At 44.6% G+C, this 21,115-nt stretch overlaps 1 protein-coding gene across 1 annotated transcript in view; it reads left to right on the plus strand.

The window, feature by feature from the left end:
- Window positions 1-1,658: 1,658 nt before the first annotated feature.
- Window positions 1,659-21,115, plus strand: part of ENPP1 (ectonucleotide pyrophosphatase/phosphodiesterase 1) — a 64,688-nt gene continuing 45,231 nt past the window's right edge. Inside the window, exons 1-2 of the mRNA XM_074144506.1 lie at window positions 1,659-1,856; window positions 19,616-19,688. Of these exons, the coding sequence (XP_074000607.1) occupies window positions 1,668-1,856; window positions 19,616-19,688 (262 nt within the window). The 5' untranslated portion in view covers window positions 1,659-1,667. The remainder of the gene's footprint in view (window positions 1,857-19,615; window positions 19,689-21,115) is intronic.

Consider the following 21,115-nt stretch of genomic DNA (forward strand, 5'->3'; position numbering starts at 1 on the left):
TTTAAAACTGCCAATTCACATGTTTAATAGTTCAAATGTCTACATCCTTGGACGTATAATAAGTCGGCTGCTTAATTGGACAGTTGCTTGAAATGTGGCATTAATGGAATAAAGGGGACTCTTACCATAGACGGACGGGCTTGGCTCTCGCAGCTTCTGTCGCCTTTTCATTTTCTTTGCGATCGAGCGAAATATTGCTGCAGAAATTCTCGATCCTGCACCTATGGGACCTCATGAGGTGACCACAGGCACGTGCAGGCAGATGGGCAGGAACCTTCAATACGCCACGAGCTGCAGGAGCACAACACACCAGCGGGTTTTGTAAATTCTGCGTCTTCACAATTATTTTTAGAGGAAAACAGCAGTGGCAGTTTGACTGTGCCGCTCAGCTGAAATAGAAAACAGAGCAACAACATTTTGACAGGCATCAAAACCACTTCCAAAGGAAATTTTCATTTCACCGCGGCTGTTTTTCAGAAAATACGGATTTTGTCGGAAACCATGCAAGTGCCACTCTTTTCTGAGTACACTGCCAGTTAAAATAAATCTACCAAATGCTCCTCAAGCCCTAGGGAATCAAATCCATCATCCCATTAGAATTGAAAGGCTGTCTAATGTCAATCTATGTAACTATACATATTATAACTTAAAAAATGTGACAGGGATAGGATGAAGGGTGATGGCTTCAAACTGAAAGAGGGGAGATTTAGATTAGGTATCGGGAAGAAATTCTTTGCTGTGAGGGTGGTGAGACACTGGAACAGGTTGCCCAGAGAAGCTGTGGCTGCCCCATCCCTGGAGGGGTTCAAGGCCAGGCTGGATGGGGCTTGGAGCAACCTGGTCTGGTGGGAGGTGTCCCTGCCCAGGGCAGGGGGGTTGGAACTGGATGATCTTTAAGGTCCCTTCCAACCCAAACCGTTCTATGATTCTGTGAAATAATAGAAAATCAGATGCAATTTGAAGCTTAAGCAGACTGACCCAGAAAGGTTCCCAAATACAACCCCAACGCCGCGGCAGCCACCTTGAGCACGGCCTGGCCTGGTGGCGGTTGTCCCGAAGTCACCCCAAAGGAGGAGAAATGTCCCCTGGGAGGGCGCTGAAGCTGCCCGGGGGGGTGTGCGGGCACCCGGTTGGCCTGGTTGCCCCCTCCTCCGTGGGCACGGGGGACGGGAGTGGGGCGGGAAGGGACGAAAGGGGAGAGCAGCACTTTCAGCCTGCGGGAGGAGACCGGGACGGGGACCGGGACCTGACCGGCACCCCCCGCCGCCGCTCACGACGGCTTCGGGGAAGCACCCCCCCCTGCTGCGGGAAACGGGGGGAGGCGGCGGGGGTCAGGCAGCGGAAACTTTCGCCCCCCCTCTCCCTTCGCCGGCGCCCTCCCCCGGCCGCTATTTCGGATGGCCGCGATGTCAGGGCCAGTCGCCCCCGCCGCCCCCCCGCGCCGTCCCGCCGCCCGCCCTCACCTGAGGGGAAGGTGTGTGGGGGGGGAAGATGGGGAGGGCGGCCGGGCAGGGGAGGGAGGGAGGGAGGGGAACAGGCCGCTCCCCGGTGCGGGGGTGCCGGCGGGGGAGCGGGGGCCGCCGTCCCGGTCGGGGCGGGGCCGGGGGCCGGGGCCGGGCTATGAATAGCGGCGGCGGGCGGAGGGCAGAGGCAGAGCGGCGGGGAGCATGCAGGGGAACGGGCAGCAAGCGGCGGGGAAGGGCCATGAGGACCACCTCGGCGGGCTCGGGGCGGCCGACGGCGGGCTCCAGGCTGCGGCCGTGCCCATGCTGCCGGCCATGGAGGTGGCCGAGGAGCCGGAGAAAGCTCCGGGTGGCAAGAGCAAGGATCCCAACACCTACAAAGTGCTCTCCCTGGTAAGGGCTGGAGGTGGCGGCCGTGGGGCGGGCGACCTTCCCCGGGGCTCAGCTCGCCGGTGGGGGGCGGGGAAGGAGGGCAGGTGTTTGGCCCCGCGGGGATGGGGACGGACAAGCCTCTCCCCGTTCCCTCGGGGACCCCCTTGGGAGCCGCCCGGGGGTCGGGTCCGTCCCGCCGGTCCGGAGGGGCGTCGGGGGAGGGAGGGAGGGAAAGAGCCCTGGGCACCGGCGGCTTCTCGGGGTGTCCCGGGCAGCGGGGTCCCGGCGCCATCCCTCCCGCCTGTGGCCGGTAGGCAGCAACCTGCCCCGAAAGGGGAGGTTTTTCATCATTTTTGCTCTTTTTGACAGCGCTCAGGGTTGAATCGACTCGATTCTTTTGTAGGGTTAACGCTTGTCCCATCTTCCATAGTGTGGTTTTAGCTGTTAGGGGACGCACCGGGGAGGACAAAAAAACCAGGTTAAACCAGGAAAATATGGCTCGAAAAGCTCAAAAGGGTTCAAGAGCCGAAAGGATGGAGGAAGTATAAAAACTTCCCTTTCACTGAAGTGCTCTGGATTGGAAGTTTGTCTCCAAGTGCTGCTTGGAGCCACTTCCAGCCCCGGTTCGGAGGCCCCGGTGGCCAAAGCCATTGTTAGCAGGTAGGTCACTTTCCCGTTTTAGCCACGCTGCTGTATTATAATTATCCTCCCTGTAGAGATGTGAAAATAAGACCTTCCAGACTGCCTGGGGTGATGGTTATGAGACTAAAATCATTATCAAGGTGAAAAAAAACCTGCAGCATTCTCGGAAGGAAGCTTCAGTGGAACTGCAGCAGACCTTATTACACACACATATATATATTTATGTAGCCCTCCTCCAGTGCATTAAGGCATAAGGATCAAGATGCCTTTCCAGATTGACCTATAGCTTTGTAATCTGGCTACTGTTCCAAATGAACCATCCGCCATACCGTAGTGACGACGTGTTGGTTGTACTTTCTGACATAATGGGTGGTAAGTTGCATTTCCACGTTTGTCAGAACACAATAAGAAAAATACCAAAATTTGTGCAAGGGTCTATGGTATTTTCCATGTAGAAGTATTTTTTTTGGCAACTGGTGAAAAGTCCCCTTAAATAAAGGTAGCGGTTTGTAGCTTGTTTTATGACTTTTGTTGCCTTCTGGGGAGGTCAGGTCGTGCCATAGAAGCCATTGTAGTTGGATGGTGAAAACAGCTCAGCTTTTTTCAGGCTTAGAAATAGGCAGCAGTAGTGGAAAACAATCGCATACTGTTCAAAACCTTGTGTTGTTGCTCTGAGCTTTGTAGGCTCTAATACAACAAAATGATTAGAGATATCTGTCTATCTATATATAGATATATACCCAATGACCGGAGTTGAGCACAAGTGATAATGTTTGCAGGTACTTATTCTTCTGAATTAAGTCCTTGTTTTCCAAACCGTAGCTGTTCCCTGACAATTGGCAAAACGTTCATCCTGTGCTGACCAAAGTGTCACCTATACTGAAATAATTTAAAACTTCTAAATATAAATGGCCATGCAGCAGTGTTTTTGGCTACTGTAGACACTGAGATAATTTAGAATATCCAGAGAGAACTTGGAAAAACTTTCTAAATGCTGCAGGTGATACTGGATTGAGTAAAACAGGAATATATTTGACCTAAACATCAAGTTAGAAAGGGGAAAACTGGAGTTGGAAATGCAAGGTTTTTTTTCTTTCTCAGAAGCCAATCCATGTACAATGTATTGATGATATTGTTCCGATGTAAGGAAGATGTGAACAGACTTATCTGCTTGGTGTTTTGGGTTGGGCGATGTGAAACTACAAAAGTGATAAGACATCGGTAAAACTCCCTTTGCCTGCATTTACCCTAGTTGTATGCACCGTTGTTTCCTTTGAGTAGATTTAAAAAAAATATCTGGTTTCAGGTAAGTTTATGTTGAATTTTTTTGGTAGAAACTGATGGGTGCATTTCTGGTGATTAGAAAGTACTTGAATTATCTTTTTCCATCTTTCTGGAAAGCACAGACCTGCTTGCGTTCCCCTCTCCCCATCTGCGCCTGCCACCCGTTGCTGCCTGTACAACTTGTGAACACAACCTTGACGTTCCCAGCTTCTGTCCATGAGCCAACCTTGCCCAGTTTCAGAGGAACTGCAGAGTTCCCACCTACAAAAAGTTCTCCCATGGGGGCTCTACCCATGGGTTTTGTTGGTTGCTCCAGAAGCCTCTGTGTTACATGGCGGTACTTAGTTTTTAATTGAATATACATTGGTTTAGGGAAGATGTAGGTAGGTAAGGAAGTGGTATAGAGTCACCACCTCTGCTTCTAGCAGTGCTTGTTGCTGAAGGTATAATTTTAAGTTCAGCTGTAGGTTTTCGTACCATGGAGGTCGCTCTTCTGTTGCTGCTACGCAGGGAGGGTTCTGCAAGCGGTGGGACAGGCCCACGGGGATCTACTGACCCATGGCGCTTCCCAAAGGCAATGGAGCGAAAACATCCAGCTTGGAGTAATCGTGAGAGACGGTGATCTCCATTTGCGTAACTTCTCTGCACACCTTTACATTTAGTCACTTGCCAATTTTCTGAGCTTGTACCTCTGTCCCTCAAAGCCCAAGGAGGTGTCTGCCTGTTTGTGTCCCCCCGGTGTTCCTCCGGGCTGTCCCGTTGACGTTGTGTGACTGCCCAACAGCACTGTAGCTCTTCCTTGGGCTTGAGGCTTTCCGTTCCAGCTTGCCGGTGACTCTCAGGCATTGCTTTCTGCTCTGATTCACTCATTCCATTAAAATAAAAATTTCCGTGCGTTTATAACAGCTGAAACACAGAGAGGAAAAAAGTAACAAAACAGACAATGTTTCTCTTCAGCAGTTTCAGGCTTTCTTTCTTGGAACTGGAAAACTCATTTGAACTGACACTTTTGCTAGAAAATTTCTTAAGGAGTTTTTGCAACTTGAGAATTCCTGATTAGGAAAGAAAGATCAAAAAAAGTCCTATCACTTTTTACTTGGGAGAAGAGACCGACCCCCCCTGGCTACACCCTCCTTTCAGGGAGTTGTAGAGAGCGAGAAGGTCTCCCCTCAGCCTCCTTTTCTCCAGGCTGAACACCCCCAGCTCCCTCAGCCTCTCCTCACAAGACTTGTGCTCCAGACCCCTCACCAGCTCCGTTGCCCTTCTCTGGACCCGCTCCAGCCCCTCAATGTCTTTTTTGTGGTGAGGGGCCCAAAACTGGACACTTTACTCGAGGTGGGGCCTCACCAGTGCCCAGTACAGGGGGACGATCACCTCCCGAGTCCTACTCACCACGCTGTTCCTGATACAGGTCAGGATGGTGTTGGCCTTCTTGGCCACCTGGGCACACCGCTGGCTCATGTTCAGCCGACAGTCGACCAACACCCCCAGGTCCTTTTCTGCCGGGCAGCTCCAGCCACTCTGCCCCGAGCCTGTAGCGCTGCGTGGGGTTGGTGTGACCCAAGGGCAGGATCTAGCACTTGGCCTTGTTGAACCTCACACCACTGGCCTTGGCTCATCAATCCAGCCTGTCCAAATTCCTCTGTAGAGCCTTCCTTCACTCAAGCAGACCAACACTCCCACCCAACTTGGTGTCATCTGTGAACTTACTTGAGGGTGCACTTGATCTCCTCATCCAGATGTTTGATAAAGATATTAAAGAGAACTGGCCCCAATACTGAGATCTGGGGAACACCACTTGTGACTGGCCACCAACTGGATTTATCTCCATTCACCACAACTTTTTGGCGCTCCAGCCAGTTTTTAATTCAGCAAAGAGGGTGCCCATCCAAGCCATGTGCGTTCTCCAGGAGAATGCTGTGGGAAACAAGGTCAAAGGGTTTACTGAAGTCCGGGTAGACAACATCCACAGCCTCTCCCTCATCCACTAATGGGGTCACGTTATCATAGAAGGAGATTGGGTTAGTCTAGTAGGACCTGCCTTTCATAAACCCATGCTGACTTCCAGTCAACTGGGAGCTCCCCAGTTAGCTGGGACTGCTGATAAATGATGGGAAATGGCTTGGTAAGCAAGTCTGGTCCCATAGACTTGTGTAGTAGGTTGCTCATCATTTCCCCTTGGATTACGGGAGCTTCATTCTGCTCCCTGTCCCTATCTTCCAGTGCAGGGGGCTAGATACCCAGAGAACAACTGGTCTTGAGACTTGAGGAGGAGTCTGGTCTTGAGAATCCTGAAAGTTTTTCACCGCTTTCTTCCAAAATAACCCCTAGTTGCCAGCTTTCTGCTCATACAGGGAAAGATGGGTGTGCTGTGTCAGGACTTTGGAGACAGCTGTAGGTTGGTTGGTTTGTTTTTATTTGGTTTGTTTTCTCTTGGGTTTGTTTTCTCTTCCCCCACAGAGATGAAGGTGTAGAAACAACCTTTTCTTATGTAGGTATCTGGAAGATTGCATGCCTGTTTGGTTGTTTTAATGCTGATGGTTTTCCTCCTAAATATGTTTGAGGATGCCGAAACCTTTGTATAGGTTAGTACTTTTTTGGAATAATACATTTCTAAATTCTTTCTCTGGAAAAGATGCAGAATACCTTTTTAATTATTTTATTTAATATGCTTGTCAGCTTAATCTTACTTTCTCTTCTACATCTGCTGTTGGAGAAGGAAAGATGGGGAGCAGTTAGTGAGAGAGCAGGTGGAGAATGAGTTGGACTTGTTTCTCAACAAGTATTGTGTTGGCCCAGACCCTTCAAAAGCTTGTTTTACTCTGGGGTTCAGGCTCCCGAGAAGGAAGTGAGATCACTGGTGAACTCCTCTGTCTTCTGCTGGGTTGCCGCGATGTGGTCTTGATTCCTAGGGGAAGGACTGCGTAGAAAACTGGTTCCAAACTCAAGGATTTTTCCATTTCTGCTCATCATCCAGGCTTCGGAATTAACGTAACTCATGCGAGGAGAGGAAAGACGATGACAGGAAAGTGTTCGTGCCCAAACCTTGTGATTTGGAACATGGCTATTGTCTTCAGCCAACTTCGGTGTGGGTATTTTTGTGGGTATCAGTCAGTTCTTCAGCAGTGGATTCAAGGACACTGTATGTGTGCCTGAGTTTGGGAGACCTTGGCACCGTGTTCAGTCTTTCCTCTGATTGTTTTTGGCCTTCAGCGAATCATTCCAGTTCAGCTTTTTTTTGGTAGTGTTTTGCCTTATGTGCCTTGCTTTTTTTCCCCCTTTTCAGTAAGGAAAAGTACTCATTGCTGAAATTACTTGCTCCTTGAGAGTGTTGGATTGAGCTTAGATGGGGCTTTTGTGTTCCAAGAAGCTCCACGAAGCTTAACAGTAATATTAAAGTTGCTGACGGTTAGGCAATATAATCTTTTTAGCATCAAACATCCTTTAGTGAAATGTGAAGTAAAAAATGGCAGTGGCAGAATGGCCATAGTTTAAACAGACTTTGAAGCGCTTTTGGTTCAGAAACATTAAAGCAGTTCTTGACCGCTCTCCAATATTTTAATATTTTGTAGGAAACTCTATTCCAGTGTTTGGAAACAAGGGTGTTTTCCAGTAAGTGTCTATCCTGTCTTCCAGCAGGATCACAGCTGTCCATCTCCAGTGGTGGCTTGTTCTGAATTCTGAAGACACAGCAAAAACTGGTGTTTGACAAAAGATACTTTTTTTTTTTAATTGCATTTGCTGTTGATATTGCTTAAATGCATCTAATTACAATACAATTGTAACTATAAATAAATATAATAAATACATTGTTATTCGATTTAATCCATCAAAAGAAAAATTGGGTTTTGATGAATTTTAAGATCGTTATAGCTTTTAATGTTTCTCTTCAGTCAACTCATTTTTCAAGGACGACTTTGCAAATAATTCCTGTCATACGCAGGGAGCTGTAAACCCACAATTTCTTCACTCTTCTTCACGTGGATACCTTCATGCTGGGTATTGAAGACAAAAAAAAATCCTTATCTTACTCTCATACAGTAAAAAGATAAGAAATATTTAGCCATTTTAACTCCGCAGTGTTTCCAGAGTTAGTCTTTTTGCTTTACTTGCACCTTACTTCACAGAGCTGAATCAGCATATCCTGTCCTAGATGACAGTAGCTGATATGAAATAAAAAAATATTATCCAAAGAAGCACTTGTGGGAATTGAGGTCTTTTCTATATTTAAAAAAAAAAACCCACACAAAAAACAACCAAAAAAGCCCCCAACCAACCCCAAAATAAAAAATAAAAACCCAACAAAAAATTCTACTTACATAAAAAAAAAATCTTCAATCTTCACCAAGGGAGAAGAGGGACTGCCTTTGTTTATAATTGTAATCAGAGCTCATTTTAAGTTATTTTATTGCCAGACTTTGGGTGCAGCTGTGCCACAGTCAAAGGTGTGATTGTTACTTTGCCCACTTTGAGTTGGATAGATTAGGTGTTGCCTTCAGCATAGACAAAAGAGCATGGAGTTTAGGACAGGCTGCAGGACACTCTCTTATGGGGCTGAGCTGGAGGGCTGAAGCCATCTGGGAGGTTTTGGTCGCCCCTCGGTGCAGCGTGTGGGGATGCTCCTGGGTTCCTGGACTCCAGCTGGAGTGCAGAGCTGGGAGCAGGCTGAAGAACCCCCAGCGGTGTGACTTGGGGCTTCTGTCATCACTGCTGGCTGGTTGCCTGCCAGAAGACATCCATGTTTTTCCTAGGAATTTGAGTCGTAGACTATCTGCTGATGGATGAGGTTGTAGCGTGCTGGGATCAGCCATTTGGTCTATTCTGGCAAAATGAGCGATTGGGGCCATGATTAGTGTCACGTGTGAGCTCAGACTTCCTGCTGGAGCAGTCAGAGCTTGGACTTAATCCATCCCTTAGGGTTTTCCTTACCTTTCTTTAATTTTGTGGTAATAGTCTTTGTCTACCTGTCAGGCACCAGATGAGGGCAGGTCCTGCAACAAACATTCACCCTACACCTGCTCTTCCACTGAGGCATTTAAGCGTGTGTGTTACAGATATGACCCTAGTGTCTAGGAGAGAATCTCTTAGCGCTGCTGCTGTTTTGTTCAGGAAGAAATACTCTGCTGGTAACCGAGTTTCAAAATTATGGTTGCTCTGGACTTGAAAATAAGCTCTTCCACTTCTTAGACATCCTGTTTCTCCTTCACTGGGGTAAACAAAAGGCTCAGGTTTGGGGGCGCTAACCAGGTTCAGGCAGTAGTCTACATTGCCAGATGAGTGTATAGTGATCATAGAATCATAGAATGGCTTGGGTTGGAAGGGACCTTAAAGATCATCCAGTTCCAAACCCCTGCCCTGGGCAGGGACACCTCCCACCAGAGCAGGTTGCTCAAAGCCCCATCCAGCCTGGCCTTGAACCCCTCCAGGGATGGGGCAGCCACAGCTTCTCTGGGCAACCTGTTCCAGTGTCTCACCACCCTCACAGCAAAGAATTTCTTCCTGATATCTCATCTAAATCTTCCCTCTTTCAGTTTTAAACCATTCCAGCTTCTTCCTACTGCTCCCCTCCCTGATCAAGAGTCCTTCCCCATCTCTCCTGTAGCCGCTTTAAGGACTAGAAGGGGCTCTAAGGTCTCCCTGGAGCCTTCTCTTCTCCAGGCTGAACAACCTCAACTCTCTCAGCCTGTTTTCATAGGAGAGGTGCTCCAGCCCTCTGATCGTCTTCATGGCCTCCTCTGGACCCTTTCCAACAGGTCCATGTCCTTTCTGTGCTGAGGACTCCAGAGCTGGATGCGGTACTCCAGGTAGGGTCTCCCCAGAACAGAGGGCCAGAATCCCCTCCCTGGCCCTGCTGGCTACGCTTCTTTTGATGCAGCCCAGGACGTGGGGGGGTTTCTGGGCTGCCAGCAGGCTTTCCTGGCTCGTGTTGAGCTTCTTGTCTGCCAGTGATATCGGCAGGTCCACCTGCCACCGTGATGAGGCAGGTCCAAAGTCAGGGAAGGAAATCAAGTCTGTGGGTTAGGGTCAGGGTCAGTGGCGCGCTTGGCCAGGATGGACGTGACTGCAGTGTGGCTGTAACACAGCCCAGGCAGGGGACAGAGGCCAGAACTGGCCAAAACAAGGCGATAGGTGACTGCTGAGGCTTCTTCTAGCTCTTTGTTGAAGAGCGGTGTTCAAGGCTGGTTGAGGTTTGCAAAATGGTGCTCTCAGCAGCTGAAACAGTACTGGAGAACCGGCCCTGAACGCAGGCAGCCAAACTCCTGTGAGGGAGGAGTGTGCTCTTGGTCTGAACATCACCTCCATGTGGTTCTGCAAGGCTCTCAGATGCTAAAATAATAAGGAACACGTTAATAACTTAAATGGGTAGACTTTCTGGAGACATAATTAAACTTGAGTTCAGAACAACATAGTTACTGTGCTAAAACTGTTAGATTTCAGGCAAGGCTGAAGATACAAAAAATTATGCAGGGATTCCTTCCAGCTCTTGCTCTTTAAAATTTTTCCTTGGCATTCTGTCACTGGTATCAGTGGAATCACACAAAGAGTGAATTGTTCTGATTTGCCTGGCCACGGACACGATGTTTCTGTTGCTCTCAGCTGAAAGGAGAGGTGGAGCAAATTAAAGGCTTTGAAAACGTGAAAGGTGTGAAAAGTTTCTCACCTCGGAGCTGGTATTAGAAACGAATATGTTGGCAAACGTCACTGTGACCATATGCTATGGGCAGTGCATATATAATACACTTCTTTTAAAGAATGTCCTGTCTGATAGAATCTGCAATGTCCTGCATCGCAGTAGTGTCTCACGCCAATGAAACAGTAATATGTTCCATTATTGGAGAACCTATTTTATAATGGTCGATATTGGAATGGTATTTTGAAAATAGGACAGGAAATACGTCAGAACAACGTAAATATATACTTTCCGCACTGAAAAGCGAAAATTAATTATCTGTTTTGCACAGGTGTTGCACAGGTCAGCTGTATGAAAAGTTTCCATTAAGGGTACTTTTAAGACAGGAGTGGATTTTTATTGTGAAGGGGATGTGGTGGAGGGCAAAGGAAAAGAGTATAGGTAAGGACTTTTGGCAAATAGGCTGTTTTTTAACAGTCAGCCTAGGAGAAAAGGGAAGTAATGAGAAAAGATGAAATATTTCCGTTTCTGAAGAAACTCAGGTGAGCATGAACCTTATCCCAGTTCTGCTGGCAAAATCAATCTATGTAAATCCCTTCTAATACGTGGTAATATTTGGGCACGGGTTTGCGTTACAGGTTTTTTGGTGTGTTTGTTGTTCATGGAGTAACAAAAATTATAATGATGTTGTAGCTGCTTACACAAAAGTCACTAGTCGGACTCAGCCATTTATCTTCCATTGTGCTGTTTATCTCTGGCACGATCAAATGGGCCCATTCTTGGGTCCATTTCTGGCTGAAATAAGTTTCCAGGTTGTGAAGCATCGAAATCTGATCAAAGTCTGCCTTTTGGTTTTTGAGGGGCTGTATTCAAAGGGTGCAGAGGTAAATAATGGGCGCTCTGTCAGCCCTGGCCTTCATTTTTGGAAAATGGCCGAGGGATTCAGGGCTAACGATGTGCCTGTGATCAGTATCGGTGTGCTTATTAAAACCCCACCGTGAATAGCTTTGAAACCGAATTTGTCCCATTTTCTTCCCCATACCGCTTTGTGCTTCGGCGATTTTGGACACTCCTTACATTCTTACAGTGTTTTATGGGATTTTTTTTTTTTTTTTTAACTTTCTCTTTAAAGTCGCTGTGTCTTCCTGCTCAGCCCAATGTTGCCATCGTGGTGGCAGTAGCAACAGCATCTGCCGTGGAAAAATGGAGATGAATATAGGTTTACTTGGTATATTTGGTGATATTACCAGTACCTGGTAGAATAGACCCCCTTTTTACCCTGTTGTCGTTACAAGTCTCATGACAGTACTTTAAGTTTGGAACAGCTTTAGCTTTATTCTTGAAAAGGGATTTTTGGAATAGGAAGAGCATGAAGACGGCTCAAGGCCATGTTTTCTTCTCCAGTTTTGCTTTTATTTGCGGGTCAAGTGCAGCTTGTTTGGACAACAGTGTTGAGTTGGCACCATACTCACCATTCCTTCTCTTACTACGTACCCATGCATTCATATGTGGTTGCCACTAAAGCAGATGGCATGGGGTGCTCTTTGTTCTGTGTTCATAGTCTGCTCTGCTGAATAAAAGAATTATGTTTGGAAGTACAATATTTCCTTTTTTTTTTTTTTTCCCTCATAAATTAAGATCAGTTTTCAGTCCTGTTTATCCTTAAGTTTTTACAAAACCCTACCTGCTCATTAAATAGCAGAGTCAGTTGATATCTGGGGTTTTTTTTTTTTTTGGAGTTTAACCAGAAGTTATTTCCTCCTCTTCTTGGCTAGTGTATAGTTGCGTTTTATTTTCTCTCTAAACTCTCCCATGGTGTAAAATGCATTGAAAACCAAAGCGGCCAGGCATAAAAATGTATGCTTTGATAACAGCTCCTGTGTTAATGCCTTCCAGGGGAGTATGTACCTATGTGGTTGGCCAAGTAACAAATAAGAAAAATATTTTAGATCCCAGCTGACAGATGACAACTCTGTTTTATCTTTTTGTCTCTTTCTTGTTAAAAACCAGATGCTTGAATAGTTTTGGAAGGTATTTAGAGATCTATAGTACCATAATGTCTTCTGCTGATAATTTCCCTGCTGAATGAACATTTATCACTCTTTGGTAAGCTCCATGAAGGCTTTTTATAATATCTTGCTGTGGCTTGAGCTACCTTTAAAACATTCTTGTCCTTTGGATGACCTTAGGTTGCAATAGTATGTAATAACAGTCTTGAGAACATTCAATAGAAACAGCAAGAATAGACCTTCTGTGTGCTGCTTTGAGAAGAAAATAATCCCTATATGTTTTTAGAGTAAATCTTCTTTTTAGCTCTGAAAAGGTTTCAGATGCAAGCTCCAGCTTTTCCATCCACTGGCTTCAGGATAATTCAGTGTTTCTTCAGGACCAGGACCTGAGAGCCTCAGCGGGTCTCCTCCTCCTCCTGAACTTTAGGTGTGGAATGTGGATCAACAGCAGCAAGTCTTTGAAGAACATAAAAATATTTACAAATGTGGAAAGAAGAGATGAGTGGTGCAAGAAGGAGGTGGTGCACTTTTTCAGTGCTGATAACTGTTTTTTAGGTGATTTATTTAGCCATGTAGCTGAGTTGCTGCGAGTGAAGTATCCACCTCTGTTCAGTTTAGTAAACTTTATAAAGTATCCTCTGCTTTTGAAAAAAAAAACCGAGCTGTTGCAGGGAGGGTTATCTCTGTTTAAAAATAACTTTTATGAGCATGAGTAAATGTTCTGCTGCCCCTGGCAAGTCTAGATAAGGTTTTTTTTCTCTGTACAGTATGCTTTCTGCATTTTGAACAATGTCTTTTTAACAGAGGATGAGTCTGTTCTTACTTGAAGTTCATTATTTATTACTATGTTCTTTACACTTTTGCAGATTAAATTTTTTCTCAAAGGTATTTCAGTGTTAAGGTCCAGGCCATTAGTCATCTATTCTAGGCGCACAAAAAACAGTGAAAACATAGTATGCTCTTCACGGATCCCAGTGGTTTTGGAAAATTCCATGGGTTTTTGTAACATTGGCGTTACAGACCCAGTCTAGACGTTCTCCCTTCATGGATAGACATGACACAACTGTGAGAGCCAATCGTGGAGATTAGAATGGAAAACCACTGCTTTTCATTGCTTCTGTGTTAATTGCGTAGTTGTTAATGGATGTGCCTTAAACCTCGGAGTGACAAGTTTTGTTGGCCATGGAACACCAGGGATGAAGAAAGGAAAATAGGAAGCAGCTGAGTACACGCCAGGCAAAGAGCGAGGAAAATCAACATAGAAAGAAACTTAATTCAGAATGGTTGTTCCTTAGAAGAAATATCAATTTATTCTTTGCCAAAGAAAATGCAGAATAGAAGAGGGGGAGTAGGGGAGATGGAGAGAGCCAGGGAAGAGTGAAGAGGAAGGAACAGTAGCATTGACTGCGTAAAGGAAGAGTGAAATACGATAGGAAAGGTGAGAGTAGCTAAGACTGGTGAGATATTTCTCTGTGTGTCACTAATCCCTGTACGTTGACCAGTCTCTCTGGGACCTGGTGTCCGTAGCCTGTGATCGTACTGGCTCTGCGGCCACCCGCTCCCCGAAATCACTGCTGAGAAATTCTCTTCAGACGCAGCTCTAGAGATGAGTGACGGAAATGATTCCGCTCTCTAACCGTATTATCACATTCCCATCTGCCCAGCTCAAAATAAGAGGCTTTTGAAATGTTCTCGGGATTGCAGTTCTCCAGACGCTCAACCACCTATTCCCAACCACTATGATGTTTACAAAGCAGAACTTTTTATTGCTTCCGCCCACGTAAAGGAAGCAGTGATGGGACAGAGATTCATCCCTAGATGACAATGTTTTTCTGATTCCAAAACAAACTTTCTAAAAAATATTTTTAAAACACAAAGGGACACTTTCTTCTCTGCAGTTGTTACTGTGTTGGCTTAAAAACTTTTCTCAGATGTATTAAAACCAAATCTGACATTTTGTCCTAGCGATCTCTCAAGTTACAGACCATAAAAAGTTCATGTGCTACTTCTGTGTGTATGACAAGGCCAGGTTCTTTAATTTTGTTTGCCTTCCTACTAAATGTTGGGTTCCTATCTTTTTCTCAATTCTTGTTTTCTCTTTCGAGGGGAAGAATATGGGGGCTGGGTGGGTGGATGGGGAGAGAACAGGTAAGATTATCTACTTTTGTTTAAAAAGACAGATTAATCCCTGAAGGCAGGCGTTATGTTGACAGTGATGTTATGTGGACAGTAGACAGAGATTTGAGTCTGGTGCTTGCAGCAGGATGCTGCAGGGTTCCAGTCAGGTTCTTGATAGTAAACCTTAAACTACGTGTGCAGCTACTTGTCTTTATATAGATTTAAAAAATATATAGAATCATAGAATGGTTCAGGTTAGAAGGGACCTTAAAGATCACTGCGGCATCCCAAACCTGAGCTACCTGTATGTGAAGTAGTTGAGGAAATATTAATAACCTACCTGCTACAGCGAGGTCCCATATAGCAAGAAGCAAAGTGAATTTTGGGCTGCAGTGAGATGACTTTCTGTACCTGGGCAACCTTTAAATCCAGCTGGAATGTTCCTCATCATCTGCAGGGCTGATAATCTTGGAGCCTTTCCACTGGCAAGAGGTCAACTACTGGTATAACACCTCCTGCTGTGCCTAGTTAGGTCTGGTACTGCTGGTGGCCACTGTTAGTAGCTCCACATGGTTCCAGCTGAACGTTGGTGCCATTTGCATGGATAATATCTGCATGACTGAAGTCACCCAGGCTCAAGGTAAAGCTTTGATTCAAAGCCTTCAACACCAAGCTGCAATTACGTGGTATAGTCCACTGGATCAGACTCGGCTGTCCCAGAACACTGTCAAATGCTTTACCTCTAAGCTTACCATCTTTGTGAAGCTTCTTTATTAAACATTGAAGAAGAGAGAAAGGGAAATAAAAACGGTGGAGAAGCTGTAGTATTTTGCAGTAAAATATTTTTAAGACCAAAATTTAAGATAGTGGGACTTATGTTAAGAAAGCAAAAGCTTGAATGTAGTGGCTCGATAGAAGTTCCCAGATCTTCTCATTATAGATGGACATAGTTGGCGAGGTAAGGACGTGGACCCTATTTTCCCTTGTGTATATACATGAAATTTGAGAGCAGAACTGGTTTGTGGTAGAGAGACAGAGAGCATTTGTGGTATGCTGTGGTTTGTGATGCTATGAGGTTTCCAGAGTATTGCTTGCAGGAAATGCAAGTTGTACTATTATATCAAATAGCATTACCATTTTGTAGTGTTTCCTACCCAAAAGAACATTCATGTGCCTCAGTGAACATAATCCTTTCCTGTTTTGGCTTGTTGGAATTAATTTTGTTCATGGAAGTGTAAAACTGAAAATCTGGAATACAATTCAAAACTGTGATTTTGTAACATTTGGTGCCAAAATCTCGGGAATTATTTGTGAGAACTTTAGGGAGGATTTACCAGTTTTAGTTGGGAAGTAGTATAATGCTACCAATTTGGAGTGGGTTTTGTTTAGATTTTATTGTATGTATTTTAATTTTTGGTGCCACAATTAAATTCCTGGTTTTTAAACATGCATTACCTACACTGATGCTCCATAAGGGAATATTAATAGTCTGTTTCATAGAATCATAGAATCATCCAGGTTGGAAGAGACCCTTGGGATCATCGAGTCCAACCATCTACCCTACTCTACAAAGTTCTCCCCTATATCATATCCCCCAACACCACATCTAAACGGCTCTTAAACACATCCAGGGATGGTGACTCAACCCCCTCCCTGGGCAGCCTGTTCCAATGCCCGACCACTCTTTCTGTGAAAAATTCTTTCCTAATGTTCAGTCTAAACCTACCCTGTTGGAGCTTGAAGCCATTCCCTCTTGTTCTGTCATTCATTACCTGTGCGAAGAGACCAGCACCAACCTCTCTACAATGTCCTTTCAAGTAGTTGTAGAGAGTGATGAGGTCTCCCCTCAGCCTCCTCTTCCTCATACTAAACAGTCCCAGCTCCTTCAACCGCTCTTCATAGGATTTGTTTTCCAGGCCCTTCACCAGCTTCGTTGCCCTCCTCTGCACCCGCTCCAGCACCTCGATATCTCTCTTGGATTGAGGTGCCCAAAACTGGGCACAATACTCCAGCTGTGGCCTCACCAGTGCCGAGTACAGGGGCACAATCACCTCCCTACTTCTGCTGGTCACGCTATTTCTAATACAAGCCAGGATGCCGTTGGCTTTCTTGGCCACCTGGGCACACTGCCGGCTCATATTCAGCCGCTTGTCAATTAGAAACCCCAGGTCTCTTTCTTCCAGGCAGCTTTCCAGCCACACTTCCCCAAGCCTGTAGCGCTGCTTGGGGTTGTTGTGGCCCGAGTGCAGAACCTGGCACTTGCCCTTGTTGAAACTCACACCATTGATGTTGGCCCAATGATCCAATCTATCTAGGTCTCTCTGTAGAGCTTCCCTATCCTCCTGGGAATCAACACTCCTGCTTAACTTGGTGTCATCTGTGAACTTGCTGATGATACACCCTATGTCCCTGTCAAGATCATCAATAAAGACGTTAAACAGAAATGGTCCTAACACTGAGCCCTGAGGAACGCCACTTGTGACCGGCTGCCAGCTGGATTTAAATCCATTGAGCACCACTCTTTGGGACCTTCCAGTCAGCCAGTGCTTGACCCAGTGGATCATATGCTCATCCAGGCCGTGTGAAGCCAGTTTTTCCACGAGAATTGTATGGGGTACAGTATCGAATGCTTTTCGAAAGTCCAGGTATACAATATCAACAGCCTTTCCCTCGTCCAGTAAGTGGCACTCGTCCAGTTTAGTGGCACTGCAGTGTGTTTTAGTGGCACTGCAGTGTGTTTCCCTCGTCCAGTTTAGTGGCACTGCAGTGTGTTTTATTTCCAAGGATGCCTTAGGTGGTGTAAGTCATGTAGCTGTTTGAAGATACGGGAATAAAGCTCTTATAGATAGAGTAGGTGTGGGTTTTGTTTGTTTTAAAGTGTGTTTGTGGTTACATGTCAGAGGATGTTCTACTCTCTGAGCTTAGTAGCAGGGCCTGGCGGGAGTAGAGGAGCAATATATCGTCACCCTTTTGAATATTTCAAATTCACACATTTGAATGAAATGTTTTCAGGTTGGCTTTTTACAAACAAATCAATCAAGCTGTAATTTCCAAATGATAATATAGAAGTTAAAAGGGCAATAACGGGTTTTGCTCTGCTGCCTACCTCGCTGTGCCCGTGCTCTTATCTAGGTGATATTTCATATGGAAGATCTCAAAGGTCCAGAACAATTTACAGGGAAGGTAATACTGTTGATACTGACTTCGCAGGAAATGTTGCTGATATTGCACGTGTTAGTATGCTGCTAAAAAAAGAAAAAAAATAAAGGCAAGTAGAGAACTCTGCAGTTGTGTTAATTGTTGGTAATTGTTGACGGTTGGCTCAATGGAGACTTGCCCCTTTCCATCACAGGTTGTAGTGTATCTGGGTGCATTGATAATGCCAGATTCTTTTTCCTCATTCTGTTATTATCTCCCTTCTTTCCCTATCAATTCAAAGATAGATTTGAACTCAAAAAGTACTTATTTCTTTGCTGGACATTGCGCTGAATAACCTAAGATTCCAGACTTGCCTGGTTCGGAATTCTAGACCAAAATTTCATCATGTCTGGTCTATAATTCCCTTTTTTTATGAATGCTATATATGTGATGGTTTTGATATTGGTTAATACAGCTTGTGATAATTTGCATTTCAAAAATCCAGAATAATACCTGAATTTCAATGCTACACATTCCAGAAATTGCTTTCTTACTGTCTTTATTAACTGCTTAATGAACAAAGTTGTATAGTGAAGTGTATATTTGTTAAAAACAACACAAATAGCTTTTATTTACTCAAGTGTTCACAATCTTTAAAAAAGTAAGCTTGAGAAAGTTAGGTGCATTTTAAAATCCCTGGAGGTGTTCAAGGCCAGGCTGGATGGGGCTTGGAGCAACCTGGTCTGGTGGGAGGTGTCCCTGCCCATGGCAGGGGGTTGGAACTGGATGATCTTTAAGGACCCTTCCAACTCTAACCATTCTGTGATTCTATGAGAATGGGATGGATTTTCGCCACATCACAGAATGATTCAGGCATCATACTCGAAAGACTGACTCAGGAGCTGTTGCTGAAGGAGAAGGAGGAAAACAGGGAGAGACTTTGTGTAGTCGTGTATGTAAAGTTATTGACGTATTGCTTGAATTCAATTTTTCCTCAGAAAACAATGAGCAGAAAGGTGACAGATACATTCTGTCCAACCCATAACTCCCCAAATAAATCTGAATAAGAAAGTCTGTGTTATTACAGTGCCTTCTCTTTCAGGACTCTTGGCAAACTACCTTATTACATCCTGTGTTTGAATAGAATAACCATCATAAGTACATTGTTGGCATTCCCAGTCTCCTTAATTACTGTACATGCAGTGATAACATATACATTTTTCCTAAAGAGTTTATGGACCAAATCCAGTTACTTAATGAGGTTAGAAGGAATCTTTCCCTGTATTTGAGTAGGTGTTAGATCTTGCCCTAAAATGCTGGGCAAGGAGAACGTGGTGCTTGTTCGATAAGTTTAATGCATTTGGAATCCAAAATAAACATGGTCGTAGCTTCTGGTCAGTGTAAGACACTGTGGTCAGTCTAATGTGACATCCCACAGCTGCTTACCACGGTATGGACCAACATCTAGTATGAATTGGATAATAGGAAGTGGGAAAAGGTTTTCCTGCCTGCGAAAATTATAGGTATCGCTTAAGGGCCATGCCTTCTGTTTTAGCCTGGTGCCAACGGCAAAGCTTCACTTCACCTTCTTAGAAGAACCCAGGAGGAAGGAAGAAGCGGAGCAAAGAAAGTTTTCTATAAAATTGTGTAACCATAGATACCTTAATTTTTTTGTTCGTAAGAAGGAAACATATCATCATGTCTACCTTAAATAACTTGCTAAGAAATGAAATACACAGGCCCAGTCTCGAGAACATTCATGTTCACGCACCAGGAATTAATAGCAAACAACATAACTATTCACGTGAGTGAAAACTGCTTGTGCAAGCAGTGAAATCAGCCTCTTAATCTGCACGTTTATCGATTTCAGTACAATTGTAGAGCATTATAGAGAAAGTGAGAGAATTCAAAACCATTCAGTCATTTAAGTTTACTTTCTTTTCCTTCCTGTCCCACAGGTACTTTGTGTCTGCATGTTGACGACCATCCTAGGATGTATATTTGGCCTGAAGCCTAGCTGTTCAAAAGATGGTAACTAATATGCCTTTTATTTAGTGATATTTCTAAGAAATTAATTTTTTTTTCTTTTTTTTTTTGTAAATTAATTTTGATATTATCAGAATGCCACCATTTCTTGCTGCAGGAAGGGGACTGGATGCATGGCTCGGAGCAGTTTCAGTTAGAGGGGAATGGAAGTAGCAGGAAATAAAGCTCAGGTGGACTCGGTATTTGTGTGTACTCACCAGAGAGGTAAACTGATCCTGGCACTCAGTGTCTGGTCTGGCAGCTTCCATGTATCCCGACTGTCACTGTGGTGATGTCACATGGCTGGCTTTTCTCAGCTCACTATAAAAAAAAAAAAAAAAACAACAACCACCAACAATTTCTATTTCGTGTTGTCCTGGAACATTTGTTTTTCATCTTTTCCAGTCAATTATAGGGGGGAAAAAAAAGTTATTTTTTTTACTGGTTAGAATTGTAGTCTGAAAACGTTCCTTGTGGAATTCCTCTGGCTGTTTTCTGTCCTGAAAAATATGTGGTTTTTTTTTTTTCAATGGTACATTTTCTTCAGGTAGAAGGTTACGAAAGATATGTGAAGAAATCAAGCTTCGCTTTGGGAACAGCTATCTAGAATAATTTCAGAGTTGACCTGTTTAACAAACAGTCCTACAATGTTTATTAAACTAAAATTCAGTTTATTAATTTCCCATTAGAATCTGTTTAGGTTTTTTTTTTTTCTCAGTTTACCACAGCTTTGCAATATTGGCTCATTATTACTCATTTTCCTAATATCACACACCTCAAGAGTCTTGAGAAGAGTGGCCAAATGATGAAGGATTTACCTTACACCCTTCTGGTGATTACACAGGATGAAGCAGACGGACCAACTACTTAAGTGTTGCTAAGTGATCACTTAAGTGATGCTTCACATCACCAGTTTCTGGGTTTTTTTTTTTCACCAGGCAACCCCAGTCTAGTGGAAGAATGCTATGCATTTTCTGTTGGTTTTATTTACGTTAAAACTGGACAAAAATTAGGCCGGTGAGCAGTACACTCAAGTTCGTATCTCCTGCATGTGGAACAGCCCTTCATGTGTCTTGAGATAGTACCTCAACCCTGGTACGGGGGGACGTGGAACTGGGGCTTCTTCAGTTCCTCTGATTTGTATGAAGACAGTCATTCAGACAGGGCGTGAGCACGGGAGAGGTGCAAGCATAGCCAATGCAGTCTAGATTCTAGGGAATGTTTAATTATTTGTAGAAAGTGGAACATCGTCAGATGTGAAAATGAAGATCGGTGTTCTCCGCAAAAGCGTTTTGCTGTTTTAGGGCACCCTTATTGAAAACCTTCGTTCAGATTTCCTCCGACGGAGATCTTCCATATTCTGAATGACCACCCTTATATCTTCTGGTGATACAGGAAGGCAGGGACAGTCACAGCTGGAATTGTGGTCTTCT

Source organism: Numenius arquata, chromosome 2 (genome assembly GCF_964106895.1).
Source record: "Numenius arquata chromosome 2, bNumArq3.hap1.1, whole genome shotgun sequence".
Lineage (NCBI taxonomy): Eukaryota > Metazoa > Chordata > Aves > Charadriiformes > Scolopacidae > Numenius > Numenius arquata.